Raw genomic sequence first — 16,489 nt, 5'->3', positions numbered from 1 at the left:
CTGTTGTTTGCTTACATCTGTGCTTTAATTTGCATGTTTTAATATATTCCTTCTTCACTCATTGTCCTCAGGACTGACTGCATCGTAACAGTTCCATTTTCTCTGTCATGATTCTTCTACAGGATGAGTACCAGTTCTGTTACCAAGCAGCCCTGGAGTACCTGGGCAGTTTTGATCACTATGCAACATAAAACAAACTACTAAAAGAAAAAGCCATCCGTCTTGCGGACTCTGTACCACTTAAAGTCCCAGAAGGCCCCTTCCGAGCCAGAGAGGTGAGCTTTGACCTTTTTAAAACTACAAACTGAATCAGAAAGAAGTTACCTTCCTCCCTCCCCCCTCCATTTTGGATACTATAGTGGGGAAAGAACAGCAAGCAAGAGAGGCTTAGCTGAGCAGCAAACAGGACCCTACAGCCCATGCCTCCGGGACACCCGTGTTTTTTTTTTAAAGAACCTGGACCGCAAAGCACCAGCAGCGGCTCGGAAGGAGGATTTCCTTTTAAGTGGCGAACTTGTTGTTCTTACCTCATTTGGTGTTCACGGTGTGGAAGCAATGGCAGCGTGTGGACAGCGTGGAACTGATCCATATGCTTAGTGAAACTTTTAAAAAATGAAACGAAATAAACACGTTAGCCCCATTCACACCTTGGAGAATGGCCTGTGGGAAGAAGAGCTGAGAGAGGCTGGTGGGCGGAGCATGGCTGGAAATGGATTTGACCATGAGGATATTGTTTTAGGGTTTCGTTTACATACTAATCTAGTTGGCAATCTTTAAAGGAAGTCACTTGCAGGTTTGCAGATGATAATGAGAAAGAGGGCAAATCAAATCAATCAGACACACAAAACACAACAACTAATTTCATACTAACTTTAAAGTTCTCCATTTGGCATCTCCATCTTTTGGGTGTCTTGCTGCCATGCATGGGGAATGTTTCCTCTTTTCTCTCCTCTCCCCCCCCCCCCCCATTTCCATAGCTCATCTCAGAACACCAGCAAAATTCCTCACTCTGGTTCCAAAATTTTTATGTCAAAAAACAAAACAGAAACGTCCAATGTTTCCCAGGTCCTAAGTGTCCAGTGGAAAAGGCATCCTCCCCCAATTCATATCCTCTTTCCACCTTCAATTCCCCCCTCCCCCACAAACACACACATTCCAGTACCATGACCACAGACTTTGGCTCTTAGATTACAAGTGGTTAGAGTTATGAAATACTTAAAAAAATAAAAATAAAAAATACAGAAAAATCCTCCAGCCACTTTACTGATTCTGTTTGTACATCAAAGCCAATCTTTTTATTTTGCAACAAACAATTTTTGTGGATGTTCTCCTCCCCCTCCTCACTCTGTACCAATGCCAAAGAGAAAAATGGCAAATTCTAGATAGGATCCTGTGTGTTATAGAATGGGTTCCAGAAAGATGAGGGTCTGTAGTCATTGAACTACTCATACAGCATCTTTGCGCCATGCGCCATCTTTGCGCCATGCTACAGATGCAGCCCTGTCTCAGGGTGATGCTAGTCTCTGTCTGCCACACAAGCCAAACAGGCAGTGCCATAGAAAGAAGCTGGGAGGAGAGGCAGGCAGTACCAGTAAGTGGCTTTCTTTAAAAGTATTGATATAACACTAGCAAGTGACATTAATTTTTGGAGGGGTCTTTTTTTTTAAATAGTGTATTTTTTTTTCCTTTTTAAAAAAATATGTAAAAACTACAAAAGAATATCAGTCAATGAATTTACAAAAAATTACTTATTTGTTCATATTATGTTCAAAGACAGTCTATTTTTTCACTGTAGAAACGTTCTGTGTAATGGCTGTGTGACATATGAGAAACGCCGTGCAACTATTGCTAATTTTACATATTGCTTTTTTACCATTTAAAGGGGGGGTTAACCTGCTCATGTATGAACAAAATTTTGCTTCTTTTTATTATTAGTACTTTGTTGTTCTCCCCTTCAAAAAGGCATCTTGGAAGTCTTTTCAAAGGGTGTGAGGTTAGGGGAGTCAGCCAGATGGGGGTGGGTGGGTGGGTTGATGTGTTCTTTATTGGCCTGCTCCTTTGGGGACCAATTATGAAATGGAGATTAAACTAAACAGTAGTGTCTTATGGGAAATTCTGAACCACAGGCATAGGTGGATGAATCCAGAGAATGGCAGGAGCAGTACAGGGTAGTTAGGCAGTGTACCATAAAGGGAGAACCAGCCATCCAGGGAAGAGCCAACCTGCACAACTGCAGCCCCACTAGCTACAGTGAGAGGTCCACTATGGGTTCAGAAATCCATCTGCTTTTACTACCCACTCAAACAGCAAAAACGGGACTCTTGCCCTGTAGTTGACAGGCCCTGACAGGCCATCAAGAAGTTCAGGCCTATGCTGTAAGAAGATTTGGGTGTCTGCAGCCCCTGGTTCAAATCCCTGTGTAGCCTTAAGGTGACTGGGTAGTCTTGGATCAGTCACGTTCTCTCAGCCTAACCTACCTCTCAGGGTTGTTGTGAGGCTATCCCCAAGGAAGGATAATGGCTGAGTGCAGTGTTAATGGGTAGCTACCCATTAACTACTCAGCTACCCTCAGCTACCCAGTAGCTACCCTGCTACTCAGCTGAGTGCAGTCTGTCTCTTGCCCTCCCACCCTATTCATAAAACCCTTTCCCTCATGTGCAAACTATGTTCTGTGGATTAAGGCAGCAGAATTTTTGACTTACCTGACCATAAGCAATATTTTTAAAGGTACTGATCAAGCCAAGAGATCCAAAAAGGTACTTATATTCAAATCCTGGGTTTGATGCATGCCATTCCTCAGTTTACCAGAGAGGTTGACAGAGTTGCAACTTTGGGATGCTGGTGGTGGTAGGGATAGCACTAAACCCAACTGGGGGGAGGGGCCTACCCAACCCTTACATTTTTTGGTTTGATGATAACAACAATTTATTTAAAGGATTCTTTGCTATTTCCCTTTTTACTTTTTTTTGCCTAACATTTATTTTAAGTATATTGAAGACAAGAATCTTTACCGGGCAGAGGATGAGGAAAGGGTGGGTGGCTTGGTTTCAGAACTTTTTTTTCTTTCTTAATTTATCTCCCTTCCTTTGTATGAAAGCAAAGCCCTGTTGCTATCACACTGTTATTTCAAAATGAAACAGTTTAAGTGGTTTCCATGCCACTGTGTATGTAGATACTATATATTGACTTTGTATTAAAGGAAGATTGTCTGAAAAAGGATGGCGAGAAAGACATTTATTTCCAAGAAGAGTGGGAGAAGCAAATAAAAGTGGAATGATATGGCGGGGGGGGGGGTTTGACAGGGCATACAGCTAAAGGCAATAGAAGTTAAATTGTTGTTGGCGTCCTTCAGTCTCGGAAGACTATGGTGTCGCGCTCTGAATGGTGGTTCTGGAATTTAGTGTCCTCTCCAGTGCGCAAAGCCTGGGTAAAGTAGATATGGAGGATAGACTGTTTCCTATGCAGCAAATCCCCCCTCTCCACGTCGCTGAAATGGTCCAATGGAAAGGCAGAGGCAAATATGGTTGGTTCCAGCGGTGTCGCAGGAGTTGCCAGAAAGTGACTGTGTTCAGCCATGAACTGCCTCAAGGACTCTGGCTCTGGATTTTTCCTTGAGGTTGACTCCTGAAGCCTTTTCCATAACTGGATGTAGCCACAAGGCAGTGGAGGTTTGGGGTCAGAGTTTTCCTTCTCTCAGATGAGCTGCCTTCCCAGGCTAATGAGTCCCATCTACCCAGTGGCTGTTTAGTCGCCTCTTACGGCAAGTACAGCCAAACTGAGGGCCTATTCTTATCCCCAGCCCCCAGGGGATAGAAGTTAAATTACATCTAGTCATACTAGTCATTGCAATTATACACACAGAGGCACAAGATAAATTATGCACTTTCAAGAGCAGTACTAAGTTATTGCGGGGGCAGGGTGGGAGTGGGGAGTGCCCTCGATGGTGCTGCAGCAATCTCAGGGACCCAGGGACATCCCCATGTGGCTGCAATGAGCTCCAATCTACAAACCAGAAGTGAGCTCCAATAACAGATCAGAGCTCACTGCAGCCGCACGGAGGGTCACAGAGGCTGCTGCAAACCCCCAGGACCCTCCAGGGGGCTTCAGGACATCCACAGGTACGTGGGAATGTCCCTGGGTCTTTGCAGCACTATGATCGCTGCTGCGCTGTCAGGAATCCATTCCTGGGTCCATTCCTGGGCATGCAACAAAGGTCAGTGGCAGCTCAATGGCAGAGGACAAGAGAAAGCAGGACAAGGTAAATGGGTGTGTACATCATGGAAAGCAAATCTCAGTCAAACATTCCCACTATCTTTTCAAAACTATTCTGTCTTCTGCCTACCATAAGGTTGATCCTTGTTCCATCAGAATATTCTCTCAGGTGAATCTCGCTGAAAAGGAAGAGAAACTACATATGAGCACCACTGCAATGGTGCACAGCTCCCCTCCCTGTCAACAAGGCTTCGGTAGGAGAACATTCCTGTTGGAGTGCACAGGGAGTGTGTGCTTCAGGTGTGTTTCCCAGGTTTAGATCACACAAAGATGGCAAACCTGTGTCTGAGCTGCAACACTTCATGATGCAGGTGAGGGTTGAATGATTGAAATGTCCCTCTTTTCTGAATCCCTGCACATAGAAAATGGAGGATGAAGAAGTTCTAACCTATCCTTCTCCCAGTTATGCTAGTTTTTCAAATGCAGGGATTGCGTCTGTATGTATGTGTCCATCAATATGCATGTTAAAACTAGATGGGAATTCATCAATGCTTGATATCACAGAGGAGATTCTCGAGCTCAGCATTAGAGGAGAGTCAACACTCTCCCAACTAGAAGTTCTCCTCCAAGTGACTGGTTGTGGTACTCTGCACATACTCTTGTTAATAATGACAACATTTGATTGTACCCTTAATTTATTATAGATTTTAATGCAAGGAGCTTGACCACAATAAATCTGTATTCTGCAAGTCTGAACACAATGGATTCTGCAACACACACTGCAGGCCAGAATTAGGCCTTGTACAGAGCTAACTCTTTAGTGGGGGAGGGGGCAAACCAATTTACTAATCCTCATTGTTTGATGGAAAAGCTTGTTAATGCATTAGCTGCTAAAGAACAATACATTAGTGGAGGTGGGGCAACTCTTTTAATCGACCCTCCTGTTGATAATTGTCCCCAAACTTAACTCCAAAGGTTCTTTCTCTTCCTCAGTAAGTTTGGATGTGGGGAAGGGCCTAATTGCCCAAGGAGAGTCTTGTTCATTCTTTCTGTCCACTTTTTATTATTATTATTATTATTATTATTATTATTATTATTATTATTATTATTATTATTCCTTCTTTATCCAAATTACATGAATCACAGTTGTAAATTGGTATTTGAGCAATTGATACAAGTCTCAGCCTGAGACCTAAGTATCAACTAGGTTTTGGCATAATACGTACAATGTTCCCCAAAGTGTCATTTTTTGCAGATCTGATGGTTTTATTTCAGTAAGCTACAGTTGTTTAAAATAATTCGCGAAACTTTTCGAGATTGTTCCAACTGCCCCAGTGACAATGGAGACCATGTGATTTCAATGGCCAGGTCTCGGTATTTTGTTATTTTTTTAGTTCTTTTTCATTGACCCTGGCATCTCTAGGAACTGTGATATCAATTAGCCACATTTTGATTTTCTGTTATTGTTATATCTGGTGTATTATGTTCAAGGTGTCAGTCCATTTGAATTTTAAAGTCCCACAGGACTTGCTCGTTCTCCAACACCTTCTCAAACTGATGTTCCCAAACATTTTCGTTGTTGGCAAATTATACTTTTTCCATAATGAGCAGTGGATTAATTTTGCAACTCTATTGTGTCTGACTTTATAATCTTATATTTACATATCATATGAGATACAGTTTCATCTTTTTCTTGGCAGAGTCTGCACTTAGAGTTTTCACCTACTTTCTGGATTTTAATCTTCATGACATTTGTTGGCAGAGCCAGTTGTTGTGCAGCAAAAATCAGACCTTGAGTTTCTTTCTTGATGGTACCCAGTTTTAGCCATGCCCGTCAAGTTGTTATCACCTTTTCCTTCAATATTTTGAGGTATTGTCAATGGTTTATTTTTCCAGCTATTCAACCTCTTTACAATTGCTGCCTTTTATATTCAGCCTTAGTTTCTGCAGTTTTTAAAATATTCTCCATTTTAAAACCTTCAATAGTTTTTTCATAATCACTTAGACCTCTTTTTTCTTCTTCCACTACCTGTTGTAGAAGTACACGACCCTCAATTTTATGTGGTCGATATAATCTGTCTACATTGCTTTTTAGATGTAATGCACAATGCATGTTCATTAATTTTCGTGTTTTGCGATCTAACTTTTCTAATTAACTGAGTCCAATCCATTATTCCAACTGGGTATCTAATTTCTGGGATGGCCCATATATTTATGGCTTTAATGATATTTCCACCATTTAAAGATTTTAAGATATTTCTCACGCTTTTGGTGTATTGTCACTGCATCAAATCTTTCACTTTTCCATTCAAGATGTTACCTGCTTTTAAGATTCTGAAATACTTATAATTTTCATTACTTGACAATGTTTTCAAAATGCATCCATTTCCAAGTTCTATTCTATCTAGATTCTCTATTTTTCCATGCTGTGCTGATAAAATTGCACATTTGTCCAATCCAAACTTTGAATTTCACTACTAAATATTTGCACTGTATTCAGCAGTGATTCGACTTCCGTGGGCTTTTTGCATATAGTTTTAAATCATCCATGTATAGCAGTTGACTTACAGCCCAATCCTATCCACACTTTCCTGGGAGTAAGCCCCATTGACTCTAATGGGACTTACTTCTGAGTAGAAATGCATAGGATTGGGCTGTTATTTTCCCAGCTTGATATGAGGTATGGTATCCCATTTTTGTTTTCTTCAGAATCATTGAAAAGGGAATTAAAGAGGTGTATTATTATTATTATTATTATTATTATTATTATTATTATTATTATTATTATTATTATTATTAATTCACATCAAGATGACAACACAGCTGATAATGATCGTGTATGTACGCACAAAAACCACAGCATTTATCAGCTGTAAATCCTTGGCCTTCTGCCTGACGTCTAGGTGTAGATGAGGTACTGACAAAGGATGGTCGCTGTGCCAATTATGGCAGTCTTCTGTATTTTGGCTGGTGTTATTGCCAGGGCATCCAGTTGTGCAACGTAGTTGTTTAATTGTGTCAATATTGTTCCTAGTGCACTGATTACTACATGCTTCATTCAGATTCGTAACAATTCTATGCACAGGTCACGGTATTTCTATACTTTCTCCTGTTCTTTCTCCAAAATTTGTGAGTCGCTGGAAATGGCGATTAACATCCGCCTGGCTTCTATGATTGTAATATCCGGAGTATTGTCTGTCACATGTCTGTCTGTACCCAAAAGTTCCACAGAATTTTAACCTCTTCATTTTCTACTACTATTTCCACCTGGTGTTGCCACGACTTTTCTGACGTGGGTATGTTGTACCTTTAACATAAGGCCCAGTGGACTGATTTGGCCATAATATTGTGCCTTTCTTTGTAATCGGTGCTGGCTATTTTGGGACATTTGCAAATGAGATGATTGTTTCATTCCAGTTTTTGCATAAACAGCATTTACTGTCATCACTGGTGTCTTGTACTTGTCTTCATTATATTTGTTTGCAGAGCCTGATCTTGTGCAACTAGAATCGGTCCTTCAGTCTCCTTCTTGATAGTGCCTGTTCTTAACCATGCCCAGCTCAAGCTATTATTGCTGTTGCCTTCTATACCTTTAACGGATTGTCCATGTAATGGCTTTTCTCTCCAGCTGTTGACCCGTTTTTCATATTCTTGCTTTTTATATTCCTCTTTGCTTTCTGTAACTTTCAAGTTTTCTGACATAACTGCTTTTATCAACTTTTCCAAGCTTTTCGTGACAGTTATTCAGTCCCTGCTTTTCCTCTTTTACTGTTCGTTGTGATTCCAAAATCCCCGGCCTCCGATCTTCCTCACTAGGTACAGTCGGTCAACATCGCTTCTACGATGCAGTGAGTGATGAACGTTCATCGGTTTACAGGTTTTTCGGTCAAGAGTCTCAAGTTCATTTTGAGTCCATTCAACAATGCCAGCTGGATACTTTATCACTGAAATGGCCCACGTATTTATTCGTATAAATTTCGATATATTTTGTATAAATTTCGATTTAAGCACTTTTCGTACTCTTAAGTATTCTCTGAGCCACATTTTTTACTCTCGTGCAGTATATTGTTGCATTCAAGTATGCCAAGATATTTTGTACTGGCCATCACAGGCAAGCGCTTTTATTATTTCACCATTGGCAAGTTTGATGCCTTCCAGCTGTTGTACTTTCCCACGCTGCAATGACAATATTGCACATTTATCAAGTCCAAAATTAATCTGTATGTCTGTACTGAAGATTTGCATCGTATTCAACAAGGACCTGAGTTTAACAGGGCTTCGGGTGTATAATTTCAAGTCGTCCATGTACGGAAGGTGACTTACTTTGCCTGCCTGCACTTATAGCCCATTCCAGTTTTGTTCCAAATATTTGTCAGAGGAATACAAGCAATGTTTCACAACAGGGGTGGCAATGCATTGCCCTGAAAAATTCCTCTCTTGATGTTGACTTGGGCTATTTCTTCTCCATTAGCCAATAATGTAGTAGTCCACTTTTTCATACTCTGTTTTATGAACTTTTGAATGTTTTCACTGATTCCATATTTTTCCAGGTAGGTGTTGATTCAGCTGTGAGGCAAGGAGTCAAAGGCCTTCTTGTCATCAGTCCAGGCCATATTGAGGTTTGTTATCATTTACAGATTTTCAAGATCATTTTATCTATCAACAGTTAGTCTTTTGTGCCTCTGGATTTCTTAAAGTTGCCTTTTTGCTCTATTGGGTAAAGAGATGCATCAGGTGATTGTATACCGAAGTTGCAGTGATTTTTGTGAGAAGCTTGAAGGTAGTTGGAAGGCATGTAATAGGGCGATAGTTGCTAGGCACATTGCCATTTTCCACATCATTCATGATCGAAAATGTTTGCCAAATGTTTGTCATCCAATCTTCAGTGGTTGTATTTTGGAGCAAGTGATTGAATTGCACTGCAGTTTGGTGATGGAGACTCAAGTATTTCAGCCAGAACCCATGTACTTCATCTGGCCCAGGTGAGCTCGTTTTTAACAGTCTTTGAATGTTGCTTTACCATTTGCTCTGTTATCTTTTTTTTGTCATTTATTTATTTATTTAACTATAATAAACTTAAAATAGAAAAACAAATACATACATAAACAAAATTCCAATAAAGCAGCAAGAGCGAAGCCAAAACATTCCCATACTTATAATCCAAATACATACAGTCCAAACATTAACAAATGTTAATCTATACCACTAATACTTCAAAATCAATCTTCAAATCCAAAATACCTCAAATCCCCATCCTCTCTCTGATTCAAAAAATCAATAACTGGACTCCAATTCTTCAAAAAGGTTTCTGTTGAATTCTCCCTAAGCAAAATTGTTAATTTATCCATCTCCGCATAATCCATAAGTCTTATCCACCATTCCTCCACCGAAGGTATATTCATAGTCTTCCAATTTTGAGCATAAAGTATTCTGGCAGCGCTTATCATATACAAAAATAAAACTTCATTTTTTCTTTCCACATACTCATCTGTCATACCTAAAAAAATACTTCTGGCTTCAATTGTATATTTGTTTTTAAGATCAACCGTATCTGTGCATGAATATTTTTAAACTTTTGAACACGTCCACCACATGTGGTAAAATGTTCCCTCTTGTTTCTTACATTTCCAACAACTATTGGACATAGTTTCATACATTTTAGCTAATTTACTTGGTGTCACATACCAACGATAGATCATCTTATATATATTTTCCTTAATGCTAACACTCAAAGTAAATTTTGCTCAAAGTACCATTTGCTCTGTTATCCATTATATTCATTATGTTATAATGTTATCCATTCGTTATATCCATTATGTTATAATGTTATCCATTCGAATGTTATCCATTCGTTGAGCAAAGTAAATTTTGCTCAAAGTACCATTTGCTCTGTTATCCATTATATTCATTATGTTATAATGTTATCCATTCGTTTCTTGCTATTCTTCTTGTTAACATCCTTAATTCAGGGAGCATCTTTGTTATGTTCAACTGGGTTCTCCCAGATGTCTTTCCAAAATTCCAAAGTCTCTTCATTATTTGGGCCCTCATTTTTCTGCATTACACTTCCTTTTTGGAGTGATTTGTAGAACAATTGCTGATTCTTGTGGAACTGGGTATTTTGTTGGAACTGTTGTATCAAATGCAGTGGCGTAGCTAAGGGGGTGCAGGTGGTAGCAGTCACACTGGGCAACAAGCTTTAGGGAGGAACAAGCTGAGCTTGATGCCAGTGGCCAAAATTGTGAAAAAATTTGGTATGTACGAAAAATACCATCATGTTATATATCATTGGAAAGGTAATTTAATGCAGAATGCAATGAAACAAACCCCATTGGACTATCTGTATTCTATCAAACATTATGGCCAATTAACCAGAAAATGAAAACACAACTGCCTTATGGAACAAAAAGTAGATTTTCCTAACTAAAAACTGACCTGTGAGACTGGTTCTGAGATTGGTTCTGAGAGCCAATGAGATGTTGTTGTGATACAGCATGGAACCAATAAGGTGTTAATATGAGTCAGCTTTCATTTCCATGTATCATAATACAGCTACTCCTGCTAACTGGTAAAGAGGCACTTTTACAAGTGGTGCTCCTCTTATATTTAGTAGGAGGAGAATAACCATCCCTCTTCATCCCGGCACAGTGTCTCTGACCAATAAGGGGCACACTTTTTATTTATTTACTTAATTAAATTTGATTTTGTCATGGGGGGCTACAGCATATTCTTTTATCCCAGGTAGCAGATAGATGCCTTAGCTATGCCACTGGCTGGGGTGAGGTGGCAGATCAAGTGGGTGGTGAACTGCTCGGGGGAGGAGGCAGGTTTCTCCCCAATTTTGTACTTTTAAAAAAGCCCAGGTGTGATGTCACTTCTGGTTGTGACATCACTTCCAGGGCATCATTTTGAGCTCTGCACCGGGCTACATGTTCATTAGCTACACCACTGTATCAGTGCATCATATCTTTCAATCTTTTTGGCAATGGCTCTAACTTGATGTTTGAGCTCTTCAATGACTACATTAATCATTTTTTGTTCAAATACAAAAATAGCTATTTTAAATGCATGAGTAGAGGTGTTTGTTTTCAGTGGATGTTTCCAGTAGGATTACTGCCTAAGTCTTACTGAACACAATGGGCTTAATTCTGAATAAAATAAATAACACAGTTTTCAAACACCTCTGTGCATGAGGCATTCAAGTGCATGTAGTTGTGACAACACACACACAACTTCTTAGCCAAAAGACCGAGAAGTGATTTTGTGTGAGTACTGCTGCTGAGATGGCTCATTTTCACCAACCAAGCCCAGTTGAGAAGGAAAACCCTCATACTTTAGAGCAGGGGTGCCCAAACCCCGGCCCTGGGGCCACTTGCGGCCCTTGAGGCCTCTCAATGCGGCCCTCAGGGAGCCCCCCATCTCCAATGAGCCTCTGGCCCTCCAGAGATTTGTTGGAGCCCACACTGGCCCGACGCAACTGCTCTCAGCGTGAGGGCGACAGTTTGACCTCTCATGTGAGCTGTGGGATGAGAGCTCCCTCCACTGCTTGTTGTTTCATGTCTGTGATTCAGTAGTGACAGCAAAGGAAAGGCCAGCCTTGCTTTGTGCAAGGCCTTTTATAGTCCTTGAGCTATTGCAAGGCCTTCATTCAGGGCACAATCCTAACCCCTTATGTCAGTACTTTCCAGCACTGGCATAACGGTGCCAATGGGACGTGTGCTGCACCAAGGTCCTTGCAACTGCAAGCAGTTGCTTGCAACTGCAAGCAGTTGGGTGTCACTCATGGGGGGCCTCCTCAAAGTAAGGGAATGTTTGTTCCCTTACCTCAGAGCTGCATTGCCCTTATGTCAGTACTGGAAAGCACTGACATAAGGGGTTAGGATTGCACCCTCATTCATATAAGTTCATCTTTAATATATTCATTTTTGTAAACTTATGTAAACTTATTCAAATTTTAAATGTAAATTAATTCTTTTTTCCTCCGGCCCCTGACACAGTGTCAGAGATACGATGTGGCCCTCCTGCCAAAAACTTTGGACACCCCTGCTTTAGAGGGCTACAGAGGAGAGCAGAAGGGCAGAAGAAAGATCAAGAAATCTCATGAGTTTCTCTACGGAGAGGAGGAGAGCCAATGCTGACATTCAGCAAGCTTAGGCAGCCACCAAAACCTTTGGGTGCTTGAGGCCATCTTCATATGGAGCCCTAGAGCTGACACAATTCCCTGTAGGAGTTTGGGAACTACTAGCCTAATATATTTCTTATGGTACTCATCCATCCTTCCTGCTACTGAAACCTATTCCTCATCAGCATCGAACTAAGGAACTCTGAGATTTGTAGTTCTTGAGATTAGGGTTGCCAACTGGGCTGGATTCTTCAAGTAACTACTGAACAAGCAGGATCTACAATTTAGCCTCTTTTTTTCCCTACACAGTAATAGGCTTGCAACATGGGCCAGCCCACCCCCCCACCCCACCCCCCAGCCCAGACTTGAATAAACTGTACCTTTCCCCAGGCCCAAATCCTTGGGCCCTGCCACCACCAAAAACGTGTAGCATGAAAACTCACTACTCAGTAGGAACAATCTACAATCTACCTAACAATCTACATTTGCCGTATGAAACATCATTCAAAATAACTTGTACAGAACAGATGTGACATGTGGACTGGACCTCAGAGCAGCAGCAAAGAAGCAGCAGCTATAAAACAGATGAATCCCACACCAGAGGACTGTAACCACACACCCCAAAAGCATTTTGCCAATTTTCAGGTACCACCCAAGTGATTCCAAGTTTCTCTCAGCATTAGCTAGAAAGCAGCTTGTTTCCACTCTGCGAGAAAGTCACAGAATATATTCCTTTTTGCTTCATATCATTAAGAGATATTGTGTCAAAACAGACTTTGGCATGCACAGCTAACCCAGACACATGCTTGGATTTGCAGGAGTGCAAAAATCCAAGCACCCAGTTGCCCCTGGTCCTGGTGCCAGAAGTAAAGAAGTACTGAAGCAGGAAGTAAGGTTGCTTCCACTTGCCACTTTGTGCTGCTATCTATGGAACACTTCAAGTTCTGGCAAAGCAAGTCCTTTGCTTTGCTTGAACCAAGCTGCTCCTTCCCTCTTAGGTTAAGCAGCTGGGTTTTAATTAGACATTTCCTATTGCATGCTAAGAAGTGCCAGCATGGACTTGGGGGAACTGGGATTATCCTAAATTGCTACCAAGACTTATTTTCCCCAAGCTTGCATAGCAGCTTAGCTCAGATGCAGGTGGATTTTTTAAAAAGACAAGGTTTTTTTTCCCTTCTCCCTCCCTCAGCCCATCTCATCTCCTTCTCTTTTTCTCTTTCTCTCCAGCCAAAACCATCTTTTGCAATCATTTATATGCAAATCCGGAGAGGAGAGGGAGAGGGGGGGAAATACATTCATAGTTTAATAAACAGCTCTTTAAAGCTTCTCTGGAGCCTGTCTCTTCTCTTTTAAACAAGAATGTTTTATTTACGTGTTTTCCAGTAGGTCATATCTCAATTGTTCTTTCTTAAATTTTTTGAAAAAGCAAAGTGGTTAGAGAGCGAGTGAGGGAGAACAGCAGCTACTGCCACCTGGGGGGGACTGATGTTTGATACTAAGATTCAGATCAGATCAGATCAGATTCAGATCAGATCAGAAACCTTTATTGGCATCACAGACAACAAATAAAAACAAGCAGAAAAGAAACAGCCAATAAAATAGCCTAAAAAAATCACACATTATCCAATTCACATAGAGCTGCCCAAGACACACACAGTTCCCCCTACACAGCTTCTCAATGATCATAGCTCATATATTATATAAATCATGGAGATGTTTGCGCCTACTAAAAATCAGACAAAGATACTTGGCAGTCATACAACTTAATTCTTGATCTCTTCCTGCTAACAAGAAACGCACCCATGTCCTGCCCCTCCCAACCTGATGGGGTAATTATCTGATCTAAGTATTGTAATCGCAAATCATTATATAAGCAGCAAGTAAACATCATATGTGCTAGAGTCTCAACAGTACATTTATCACAAGGACATGATCTGCTTATCTCCATCCCAGAGAATCTACCCCATAGGAGATTTGATAGAAATATATTGAACCTAGCTATGGTGAAGGCTCGGGGTTCCTGGGGATTGGTCAAACAGTGTAAATAATTGCAGCTTGATTCTTGCGCCTAGGAGACATAAAAAAAGAGGGGTGAGCAAGTTTTTCTAGCTGCCGTTGTTAGTTCTTGTTGTTCTATATCCCACAATCTAATCCTTACCATTTTGTATGCAGAGATTAGTGGTAAGGTGCCTATCAGATCACCTGAAAGACCTAGTTGTTGTATTTTTTTTTTAATAAAATTGGGATAATCCTGGGGATAGAAAAGAATCCCTCAGGACATTTTGTAACAGGGGATCTTCATCTGCCTTGTAACAGATATCCATCCAGGTTTTAATATACCTGGCCCAGGCTATCGTCTCTATTTTATGCTGTCCTGACTCAAGACATAAAGCTGCATAATGTGCACAATGCACCACAGCAAAAATTTTATAAAGAAATACTTCTTGAACTTGCTCCATGAGTTTAGAAAAACCTGTCATTCAGACTGGGCTACCATATAACAATTGACCTATTATTTTAGTATTAAAAACCTTTAAGGCTGATGAGTTTCCCTGGTTTACAAAAAATCGCTAAACTGCCTGGGATGTTTAGCTTTGCAGATTTGATGGCCATATTACTTTGGGCGACCCACTGATGCCTTTTATCAAATATAATACCCAAATACTCAGAGATCTGTTGGATTGTGTTTCCCCTAAATGACCATCTGCGCCTCCTGTTAACTTTCCTAAATATCATAATTTTTGACTTCTCATAATTTAATTCCAATTTGAGTTTAGTCAAATAATTGTTGCATTAATTAAGTGTGACTTTTACATGACAGCAAAATCATATCATCTGCATATAACAGAATAGGAATCTGAAGTAAACCTAACTTTGGGGTATGAGCATCTATAGAAGTTAAGAGAGGGGATAAATTACTAAGATAAAAATTAAGTGCGGGGGAAGTGCGCACCCCTGCTTCACTCCTTCATTAATTGGCACCGGGTCTGACAAGATGTTAGAGGCAGCAAGTCTAATACGGCAGCTATTATCTTGATAAAGATTTTTTATCAGATCTAGGAGCCTGCTTTCAAGTCCCATGTCCGCCAGAATGTTCCATAATATCTTTCTATTTACAGAATCAAAGGCAGCTTTAAGGTCCAGGAATGCAGCATATAAACAGCCTTTAAGCTGTGTTTAGCACACATCTTTCCTATCACTGATAACAAACTTATAGGACGATAATTGCTAAGCTGACTCCTATCACCCTTTTTATATATTGGTGTGATAATTGACTGCTGCCAAGCTTTTGGCATAATTCCAGTTTGATCAACACTCGTGAATAATTCTGCTAAGATAGGTGCCCACCAATCTAGTTCTGCCTTAATTAATTCTGGTGGTGCTGCCTTGCCTGCTTTCAATTTTACAATAAGATTTTTAATCTCATCTGTTGTTACTGGAGGCCATTCCTGTATATTATCCAGCAGAATGGAATCATAGGTCCCCACAGGCAAACAGTCATCATAAAACATTCCCCTAAAATACGTTTCCCATGAAAGGGGGTGAATCCTTGGCACAGAAGTATCATGTCTCTGATTAATTCCAGCAATTACTTTCCAAAAGCGCCTTGTATCCTTAGACCGGATAGCTTCCAATAATGAATCCCAGCATGCCTGATGCTATCGACTAAGTTGAATCTTTTTATTCAGCTGTTGACACAGGAGAAAGTAATGTGCTTTAGGTAGATCCTCTGCCTAAAGATCTAAACTCCCTGTAGGTTCTCCTAATTTCAGACTTGATTTCAATAGTATCTCTGTCTACCCAAGCACAAATGCCCCTCTTTTGTGTCAGCTTTGGTGTGCCCTGGCAGGCCAAAGTCATAAGAAATATATAAAATCTTCAAATTTACTGATGAAATCATTCATATGAGAGATGTTGGTTCCTTCTGGGCATGATAAGTCACCAGTTTGTAGCAGAGTGAGGAACTTAATAAGAGTATCCTCATCCCACAGTACTCTTTGGATCCTGTTGCCATATTGCTGGAAACAAGGTTCAGTATATGGGATGGTTGTGGTCTTAGAAATGTTCAGTTTGCAATAAAAGGGGAGATGATAACTGATTAATGGATCTCCAACCCCAAACTCTGAGATATAATTTAAAAACTGAATGGGGATT

The 16,489-nt window shown here is 40.5% G+C and overlaps 1 protein-coding gene across 5 annotated transcripts in view; it reads left to right on the top strand.

Moving 5' to 3' along the window:
- The window catches only part of PTPRS (protein tyrosine phosphatase receptor type S), a 442,958-nt gene extending 439,739 nt beyond the window's left edge, over nucleotides 1-3,219 (top strand). For all 5 annotated transcript variants that reach the window (XM_066635289.1, XM_066635292.1, XM_066635290.1 and 2 more), the window contains one exon: nucleotides 123-3,219. In XM_066635289.1, the coding sequence (XP_066491386.1) occupies nucleotides 123-191 (69 nt within the window). In that variant the 3' untranslated portion in view covers nucleotides 192-3,219. The remainder of the gene's footprint in view (nucleotides 1-122) is intronic.
- The last annotated feature ends 13,270 nt before the right edge of the window (nucleotides 3,220-16,489 follow it).

This window comes from Tiliqua scincoides, chromosome 8, assembly GCF_035046505.1.
Source record: "Tiliqua scincoides isolate rTilSci1 chromosome 8, rTilSci1.hap2, whole genome shotgun sequence".
Classification (NCBI taxonomy): Eukaryota; Metazoa; Chordata; class Lepidosauria; order Squamata; family Scincidae; genus Tiliqua; species Tiliqua scincoides.
This window is presented reverse-complemented; position numbering and strand designations above follow the sequence as displayed.